This window comes from Dendrobium catenatum, unplaced genomic scaffold (assembly GCF_001605985.2).
Source record: "Dendrobium catenatum unplaced genomic scaffold, ASM160598v2 fragScaff_scaffold_86, whole genome shotgun sequence".
Lineage (NCBI taxonomy): Eukaryota > Viridiplantae > Streptophyta > Magnoliopsida > Asparagales > Orchidaceae > Dendrobium > Dendrobium catenatum.
Window position 1 is genome coordinate 210,259 of NW_021318548.1, and position 10,589 is coordinate 220,847.

The window sequence follows — 10,589 nt, forward strand, 5'->3', positions numbered from 1 at the left end:
TTGTCACAACCCGACCCGGCAAGCCCGAATTAACGGGGCGGGAACAGACAGTCGTACGGGAAAATATCATAACATAAACATATTCATTTCATATAAACTTTTATAACAAAATTTAAATATCCTCAACACATAAAATAAGAAAGAGCCACTAAGAAAACATCAATACCATAATTGTCCAAATTTAGTTCTTCTCATACAACTACTAAAAACTTAAATCATCAACATTTACATAAAATCCCATAAATTACACAGATATATATCAAAGACTCAACAAAAAACATAAAACATAAAAACCTTTCTTCTTCTCAAGATCCTCTACGACGGTAGGTATACTGCTGCCTTGTAGCAATTACTTCTTAATAATTTCTCCTAAAAAATATTTTCAAACATAGGATGAGCCAACGCTCAGCAGGTAATATGTATTTATCTCAAATTCATGACTTAACTAAAAATAAAATATCATTTATTTTTCATTCATAACTAAAATCAAACATTTATATGCATAAACTGGATAGCCTTTTCATACAAAAGTTTCTTTAAATGTTTCCTTAAATATTTTCATTCTTCATAAACTTTTCCTTTAATTTACTTTTCTTTTCATCATAACCTTTCATTGTATGCATAAAATATTTATTCATAAATTATACACCCGTCTCGGAAATACTAGTATTTGTACTGATCAGGTACACAGTCTTTTAGCCATTTCATTTACCATTTGGTTCCGAAGAACCCATTACCATTTGGCTTTTGCAAGCCTCTTTATCATTTGACTCCGTAGAATCTCATTACCATTTTGGCACTTCCGGATCAACATTCACATGTAATTATATTAGACCTCATAAGACTTAAGTTATTCAGACATTCATATGTGTTCGTTTAATTCGTTTCATGCATAATTGTTCTCATGTCTACCTAAAATTTCCAATTATGAGACAATAAGCAATTATAAAATCTTTCTTGCATAATAACATAAATAAAACTCAAACATTTGATAATTGCATGAATTAGAACATTTACATACTAAACATGACATGTTTTATTTAACATAAAAGAAAATTTAAAAAATTTAGAGACATAAATTTGATTTAAATACAAGTACATACCTCCCTTACGCAAGGTACTTCCTCAAAGTGTTGCTTCGACACAGCTCTTTTACCTTAATGACCATAACCTAAGAAAAATTTACAAAAGAGACGTGACACATAATTTAATATTCATTAAGGTTCAATCTAAGTCCTTAGCTTAAACCCATCGTTTTCCCATTAACTATTCCTTACGATACTTAATGAATTTTAATTAAATTAATCTTAATTTTCGGATTTAATTAAATTTTAATTTTCGGAAAATCATAAATCATACATTTTATCAATTTATTGCTCCAAAATTATTCCTAAACATATATTTATAATTATATTGTTAATTTTCGGATTAAATAAATTAGGAAATTACAAAAAAATGAGATTTTCACCAAAAATCAAAATTTTTGTTTTAAAATCATTCCTAAGGCCCTTAGAAACAATTTTTTGTAAAAATATTTTAAGGAATTAAAATTTTTGTGAAAACCCTAACCTTCCGATTTTTAAAATTTCCTCCAAACCTTCATTTCTACTGTTAAAAAGATCTCATAATCCTTCCCTATATATTCCTTAAAAAAAATTTGGAAGAAAACGAGAATTTGGAAAAACCTTAGAAATTTTTTTTGCAACATACTTGAGATCTAAAGAGATTCGTTTCGAAACAATTGTACCTTAAGGTTTCCCTCGTCGTCCTCTTCGATTCACACTAATTTCTTCGCCGAAAAATCGTCGCCGGAGAGGAGCCTGTCGCCCGACCGTCCGCCCCCTTTTGTTTTCCGCCGAACCGTGCATGAAATGGGAAAGAGGGGTTCAGTTGGCTCATATTAGGGAGATGGGAATTGCTAAAAACTCATATGCCCTCACTTAAAAAATTTTAGCCTTCTATTCGCTTAGGGGTAAAATCGGCATTTAGAGATTTCCAAAATTTTTATCTCTTAAAATACTCTAAATTAATTATAAGTTCTATACATCAATTTGATCAGAATTTTAAGTAGGATTTTATAAAATTATTTCCATCAAATTCCGTTAACTTCAAAAATTTCACTTAAGTTTCGTCGCGACGCATCGAAAAGCATGCGACGACCTACGATCGTCGTTTTCGGGTTTTACATTTTGCCCCTCAAATATTACTGCCAGAGAAACATTAACAGAATTCCATAAAATCCTTCGGAGAATTACAGTCTCTTCTATCATCCGTTTAATCCACATGAAAAGAGGCTACTTTTTTTTATATAGGTCTTTATTATGCAAAATTTAGTAATGCAATAACAATTATTTGTACATTAAAAACATATAAAAGTCTCACTACCAAATACAAGCTAGAATACTGGAGAAACAAATAAAGGGGTTTATAGATCAAGCATGCATTCCATTCTCACCAATTTGGATTTTAAGCGTAAAACAAAGAATGCTCTCTTTCAATTTCTGTATAGATCAGACGATATATAGACCTTTCTATTAATAATACACAACCTAAAAATACTCAAAATCAACTTGTGAGGTAGGAGGATTTTCAGCCGTAGCCTTCTTCTTTCTACCTGTAATATCTTTGCTCGCAAATTGCCCAAAGTCCACCATTTCTGGAACATGTGGTGGCTGCAAGCTTCTCACCAATGCCCAGTTTACTCCATCAAAAAAATGATGCTGCTTTATTTCTGTCGCACCTCTACGGCAAGCTATCCTTCTCTGCGGATCCTTAACAAGAAGGCTTCGGATGAGATCTCGCGCACTCCTGCTTATAACTGGTTCCTCTGGAAACCTCAATGGCTGTCCAATAACATTCAGGAGAGTATCTCGATTCCCCGAACCTTTGAAGGGAGTAGTTCCATAGATCATTTCGTAGATGAAGATGCCGAAGGTCCACCAGTCAACTGCACTACCATGGCCTTCTCCTCGGATGATCTCCGGCGCCAAATACTCGTGTGTTCCGACGAAAGACATCGATCGAGCATTTGTTGGTTCTGCTAACAATTCTGGAAGAAGCCCAGCACCGGGGCCAAAATCTGATTTTGACTTTCGATTCCTTTTCGGGATTATACGCGGAAAGAGTACTGTTGGCTGCATGCAGCCCTGTATGGATCCATCGGCATCGAGCAAGCATTCAAGATCTCTAGAGCTTTCTCCATGTAAAGATGAAGACTTGACTAGTGTTGGATTTACAGAGCACTGGAAAGAGAGGTCGAAGTCTGATAGCATAATGTGCCCCTCCTCTCTAACAAGAACATTCTCAGGTTTCAAGTCTCTGTATACAATTCCTAGCATATGCAGGTACTCCAGTGCAAGCAATACTTCTGAAGCATAAAACCTGAAACCATGCAGTTAACTTAGCCTATTTTTATTCTTTAAAGGTATAAATTGGCTATGATCAAAATATTTCAATTAGAAGTTAGTTGCTTTGAGAGTTTTTTTTTTTTTTTAAAGAAAACCAACTACTTAAAACCAACATGAACCAGTAATTTAAAAAAAGAAAATAAATTATGTTTTTTAACTGTTAGAGAATAGGTGACCGTTAGAAGCACTTATTAAGCAAAATGTACATCTTAAGAGGTCTGGAGCAAAATCATTATCAATGAAATTGGTCAAATTACTGAATTCAATGAGATTGATGAGATTTTTAGAGTAATTTCATAATCTTAACATAACAATTTCCTAAATCCAACACAATAACAGAGTTTACCGTGTAGTGTTAACTGGAGAAGAAAATTTGTGAAGATGTGCAAATGCTTGAAGCATTTTAGTAATCTTTATTTCTGAAGTATGCAACGAAGAACTGCAGGTTAGATTTAGAGTAATCTCTTTTAATTCTAATCATCACATGCCATATAAGTCGTTAGCAGCGCTGAAATTTGCTTCATGCTTTCAAACATATAAGCTTAAAAAAAAGGGAAATTAAGTTGTATGAAATGAGAACAGTAGATCCAAGTCACCTAAAGATGAATGCACATGGACGAACCCATAGTTTTATAATGTCATCCTTGTTTTGCATCATTTTGCAAATATTTAATTTTTTAACAAGGGAAATGATTTGGTCCCCCAAAGAATCTTGGCCATTTAAAGATTTGGCTCAATGTGTCTTGCTATTGTTTAATACTTGACCCTTTAAATATTTGGTTCTATGTGTCTATGCAAATGGATTCTTCTTTTGACTCAATCAACAACTCTAATTCTTGAACATCTACATCTTCAATTAAGGAAGTTCTTATATGACCCCTGTTTAATATGGAGCCAAACTTTTTCTTTGGAACTTTATTTTGGTGAAGTACGTTGTCTTATCAGGCATGTGCTGTTGTTTATTCAGCTCCACGTTTCACCCGCAGCTCAACAACCTAAGTACATGGTTTAATTTTGGGAGTTGATCCTCTGTGCTTAGGATCTGAACCATTGGGTTCACCATTAGTACTAAGCATACAACTATATATACACCATGTATTTGTAAAATAGCAATAGACATACAATGGTTTTTACTGTGTTGTGTTCTATCTTCTTATTTTCTATTCTCTAGGGGTACTAAAGTTCATTATGGTATCAGAGCATACCAGGTCCTAATTTTTTTCTCTTCTTCCATTCTTCTCATGTTTGTCAATAAATCTTCTTCTACTGCCTCGACACTGCTATCCCAGTCTACGACAGATGTCCCTATCCCTCCCCAGCTGAAATTCCTTATGTCTAATGTAAAGCGATACTGACTACCCAGCTGACAGCAGACAACTACTCCATTTGGCATTCTCAAACCTTAAAACTACTCGTTGCTAATGGATTTGCTAGCTATTTGGATGGTTCCATTACAAAACCTCCATAGAAGATTCTCCTCTCTGATAGTACCATCATTGTCAATCCTACGCATGCTACATGAGTGCTCATAGATCAAAATCTTGCCTTTTCCCTCTTCTCCACCCTTTATCCATCCCTGCTTCTGTATGTTCTCAATCTTGGCACTAATCAAGTCATTTAACTTGCTTTGGAATGCTGCATGCAATCCACCAGCATGTCTCATATCCTTCAACTAAAAAATGAGCTTCATCAGCTTCAATTGCACTACAAGTCCATGCTGTAGTACCTATCAGACATCAAACAATGTGTAGATGCCATTACCGTTGTTGGCTCCACCATTGAACTTGAAGACATTATACTGTATACCCTCAATGGCTTTCCTCCTTTCTATAATACATTCAAAACAACCATAAACACTAAACTACATCTCGTTAGATTGGATGATTTATATGCTCGTCTTTGCAGTGAAGAAATCATTATCGCAGTTGACCACACTATAGAATATTATCTCCTCTCTCACACAGACTCTGCTTACGTTCTTGTCGCCTTCCGCAGACGGTCCCGTGGTGTAGTCATGGCTGATTTAGCAATTTTCATGGTGGCCAATCTTCTCCCTTACCATCTCGTGGTGGCCGATGTTCCAATACACCATTGGAGTGTCAAATTTGTGGCAAATTTAGACACTTTGCTACTTCCTGTTGGCACCGTACCAATTTATCTTGCCAACATCCACCAACTACAACGCTCTTTGCGCATGATGATGCCTCTAATGCCGACAGTTTTTTGGACTCTGGTGCCTCCACTCATCTTAGATTTGAATCCTCACAGCTTCAGTCTTTACAACCTTACTCAGGAAGCTCCCAGGTATAGATTGGAAATGGAAGCTATTGCTCATTCGGGTAAAGGCATCCTACCTACACTTGCTCGTATGCTTCTTTTGCCTCACATTCTTCATGTCCCACAACTCACTCATAACCTCCTCTTCCTTCATCGTCTCATTCATGATAAATGTTGCTACATTTTATTTGATTATAATGGATTCAATATTAAGGATTCGAAGACCCACAAGATTCTACTCTAGCGAGCCAGTCTACAAGGTCTTTACCCTATTAAATCAACTATGGCTACCACAAAGTTCCACAACCTCACAACTCACCTATTGCTCTTCTCAATCTATCTACCAGTAGTCTGCAATGGCCCAATCGACTCGACCATCCTTCCACTACGCAAAGATTGCTATCCACCAATTTTTCAGTCGGCAAATCAACTACTAACTCCTGCGAGCAAGCAAATAGTCATAAACTTCTATTTCCTATAGCCTCTCCTAAAACTACTAGATGTTTAGAACTTCTACATACAGATGTATGGGGTCCTTCCCCAATATTATCTAATCAAAATTTCAAATATTATCTAATTTTGTTGATGACTTTACACGGTTTACTTGGGACATTCCCACTTAAATTCAAATATGATGTTTTAACCACCTGCTTTACCCTCAAAAAGCTTGTGAAAAACAATTGGAAAAACATATTAAAATGATACAATCTGGCATAGGTGGTGAATTTGTAAACATGAACTTTCACAAATGTCTTCAATCCTTTGGAATACTGCATTGCCTTACTTGCCCCTACACTCCCCAACAAAATGGAGTTGTTGAATGAAAACACAAACATATTTTGGAAACAAAGCTTGCTCTCTATTCCATGCAAATATTCCACATCTCTATTTGGATAATACTTTACTCACTGTTGACTATTTAATCAACCGCTTACCTTCTAAATTTATCAATAAACTATTGCCATATGAATGGTTATACAAACAAGTGCCTGACTAAACCCATCTTTGTGTGTTCGTTTGCTTATGCTATCCTTTGCTCTCCCCCCGGCACAAATTCTATCCTCACTCTCTTCCCTGCATTTTTCTTAGTTATGCCATGCAATCCAAAAACTACAAATGCTTGGATATCTCTACAGGTCACATATATCTTTCTCGACTTGTGTAATTCTTTGAAACCAAGTTTCCTCTCAAAATTGCTCATTCCACGCATCCAAAGTCTCCCACCCATCATGTTCTACCACTTACCCTGGTTCCTATGTATGCTGGTCCTACTAGCTCATCTATACCCCCATCCTCTATTCCCTCCATTCTTACTAACTAGTCCACTCAATCCTCACACAACATACCACCCACCACTCCCTTAGTTCCACCTACTATATCTTCTCCTATATCCATATCGCGGGCTCCTCAACCCCCTCGGCATCACATGCTAACTCGTTGCCAAACATGTCACCTTATGCCTAAAACCAATTTTGACTTACAACATACCATATTTCCTCTATCCCCAACCTCATTCACCAAATAAAAATAAGTACTCTATTTAACAATCTAGTATGTTAGCTAAATTTCAAGCTCTCCAGCATCAATGCACTTGATCACTCATTCCTCCCATCGGTAATAAGAATATACTTGGTTGCAAATAATTGTTCAAAATTAAAATGCACCCTAACAACTCGATTGCTCACCATAAGGCCCGACTTGTGGCACAAGGCTTTAAATAGGAATACAATATTGATTATACAAATACCTTAAGTCATGTGGAAAAATTCCTACCATTATCTTGCTTCTAACTGTAGCCACAACATTTAAGTGGACTATCTCACATTTAGATGTTTCAAACGTCATCCTTTATGGCACTTTAAATGAAACAATCTTAGTGAAACAGTCACCTGGATTTCAAGATAATCAGTATCCTACTCATGTTTAGCACCTGCATAAAGCCATATATGAGCTAAAACAATCACTCCATCAATGGTTCTCTACCTTCTCCAATCATTTGACGCACTATGATTTTCAATAAAGAAAATATGATCCCTCCTTATTTTTGCTTCACTAAGGATCCGTCTCAGTCTACCTGTTAGTCTATGTGGACAATTTACTCCTTACAGGCAATCATCCAACTGAGATAAACAAACTTCTTCACAATCTCCACTCCACCTTTCGCATGCCCAACCTTGGCCTGGTTTCTCACTTCCTTAGCATCCAAATGACATGACAGCCACATGGTCTACTTCTCGGCCAAACCAATTATATTGCGGATCTCCTCAAAAAATCAAGCATGCTTCATTGTAATGCAGCTCATTGCCCTTTGCCATCCAAATTTGTAAATCCCATAGAAACTTAAGCAATTTTTCCACAAGCATCTCTGTACAAGCAATGAGTTTGCTCACTTTAGTATATTACAATTACTGTACCTGACATTGCTTTTGTTGTAAATCACTTGTGTTAGCAAATGCACAAACCATATCTCATTCGCTTTCAACAACTAAAAAGATTGCTGCGGTATTTAAAAGGCATGATCATTCATGTTTTACACATTACTGTAGCACCCCTCACACTCCAAGCATATGCTTATTCCAACCAGGCCACAAATCCCACTGATCGATGGTAAATTTTAGGCTTCTGTGCTTTGCTGGGCAACACCTTAATATCATGGTCTGTAAGACACAACCAACTGTTGCTGGATCCTCCACAGAGGTAGAATATCGGGCTTTAGCCACTGTTGCAAGTGATGTTCTCTGGTTACGGTGTCTGCTTGCTAAATTTCAGGTTCATATCTCATAATCCACTCCCATCTTCTGCAATAATGTGTTGGCACTGGTTTTAGTAAATAATTTAGTGTTTTACGTTCGCACCAACCATGTCGAGGTTAACTTTCACTTTATACATGATTGCATCAAGGCAAACAATCTAACTGTTCACCACATAGCATCTCAAGATCAACATGCTGACATCTTCACCAAGGCACTAACTAATGCTCATTTTCTCATACTTTGACCCAAGTTAACAGTTCAAGAGCCATTCTTAACTTGAGAGGCCGTGTTATTAAGCATGTGTTGTAGTGTATTCAGCTCAACTTCCTACCCGCGGCTTAACAACCTTTGTACCTAATTTAATCGTAGGTGTTTATCCTCTGTGCTTAGGATCTGAACAATTACGTTCATCTGCAGTACTAAAAATAAAGCTATATGTACACCATGTAATAGTAAAGTAGCAATAGACATACAATGGTTTTTATTGTTATGTGTTCTATCTTCTTCTTCCCTATTCTCTATAGGTCATGAAGTTCATCACGTTGTTTGGTAAGTACCAACCAACTAGTGCGTCATAAATTGTGATATCTTGGAGGTTTTGAACCTTATCAACTTCCATTCATGATTCAAATAAATGTTTTTATTGATTTACATCCTTAAGCCACTCATCTTTATTGAGAGGAAAGATTACTTTTGGTAAGTTTAAATCATAGCCTCAATCCCATACTCATTCAAAAAAAAAAAAAAAAAAAAAAAAAAAAAAAAAAAAAAAATCCTCCTTGAAGGCCTAGATGGGTTGCTCATTTCCTAACAACAACAAGCAGCCCATTTGTCATCTAAGAAGAAAAATGTGTGGTTGTATCTCTCATCGCCCAAAAAGGAGAAGACATCGTCAACTCGCGGAAAGGAAGACACATGCTATAAAAGAATTGACAAAATAGAAAGAGAAGATGAAGATCATGCAAAGGAGAAAGCTCGTCCTAATAGCTTCCTCAACTCCTTGTTAATCCTTTGATGAAGATATGTTTTCCTTTGGTGAAAAAGAATTTTACCATAAAAATGTTTTATCATATCTAGATGCTTCAATAAAGTGATGAAAATGGAAACAAGATTCTTCAACTTTTAACCTCAGAGATTTTCCAGTGATATAAAAATAAAGTTTATTTTTCTAAATGAATATGAGAAGCCAAGGCACATCAAGATAAAGTATTTGCTCCATAAGAAAAAAAGAAGTGCCTAGTTCTTAAGAAGATCAACAAAGCAATGACAAAATTAATACAAGAAAAAGATTTATTTAAATGATTAATATCCTATGAAGGAGAGGGAGGAAAAGTTGAACTCAAACTATTACGCTCCAAAAAACATGTAAAGAACTTGAAGGACTAGTTGCATTGCATGAACATGTGTTCAAGCACGTCAAGAAGTGAAGAGATGCTCCAAATATTTGAGAAAAAAAAAAGAAGAAAAAGAAGTATAAGAAAATGAGGAAAAATAAATTTAGAAAAAAAAATTCAAAAAAATATGGTAGATTACCAAAAACATGGGAAAATTTAGAAAATATTCTGAGCATTCATGAACCTTTTCACACTCATTTTTGAGGAGGAAGAATTTCATTTTTCTCATTAAAAAATTTATTAACTCTCATAAGTTTCTCAAAAATATAAAGCAAAGCGTAAATGTCTAGTATGAAGGCCTCTAAGCTCCAACTTTTACTAGAAAGTAAAGATATGGACTTGACAATATGCTCTTGAACAAAATTGATTATCATTATAAAATAAAATGATCATGCAATTAAGTTGCCTTCTATTGCGTAAGGACATAAACATTATGTCATTTTAAATTGTCGTGATATGAGCCCCAATTATCAATACAATAGATAACAATTTATATGCTAAGAAATAATATCATATAGGCTTGTAAAAAGAACTCATTCACAAATAACACTTATTTGATTCACTAAGTTCTTGTTCAGTCCATTCATTATAAAAGAGAAACTGGTAATGAGTACTTTTTTTAACAAGTCAAACAAATATAGAATGCAGCTCTCTTTGGTTTGTTAGTTGAGAGTTTGACTCCCAACTAAAAGGTCCTGGGTTAGAGTCTCGCTTATATTTTGTGTGCGTGTTTGAGCATTGCCCGTAATAACCCCCCC

The 10,589-nt window shown here is 35.5% G+C and overlaps 1 protein-coding gene across 1 annotated transcript in view; it reads right to left on the reverse strand.

Annotated features, from left to right (window-relative positions):
- Positions 1 to 1,563: 1,563 nt before the first annotated feature.
- LOC110109145 (serine/threonine-protein kinase RHS3-like) overlaps positions 1,564 to 10,589 on the reverse strand; it is a 17,381-nt gene continuing 8,355 nt past the window's right edge. The window contains exon 2 of the mRNA XM_028696826.1: positions 1,564 to 3,381. Coding sequence (XP_028552659.1) covers positions 2,550 to 3,381 — 832 coding nt within the window. The 3' untranslated portion in view covers positions 1,564 to 2,549. The remainder of the gene's footprint in view (positions 3,382 to 10,589) is intronic.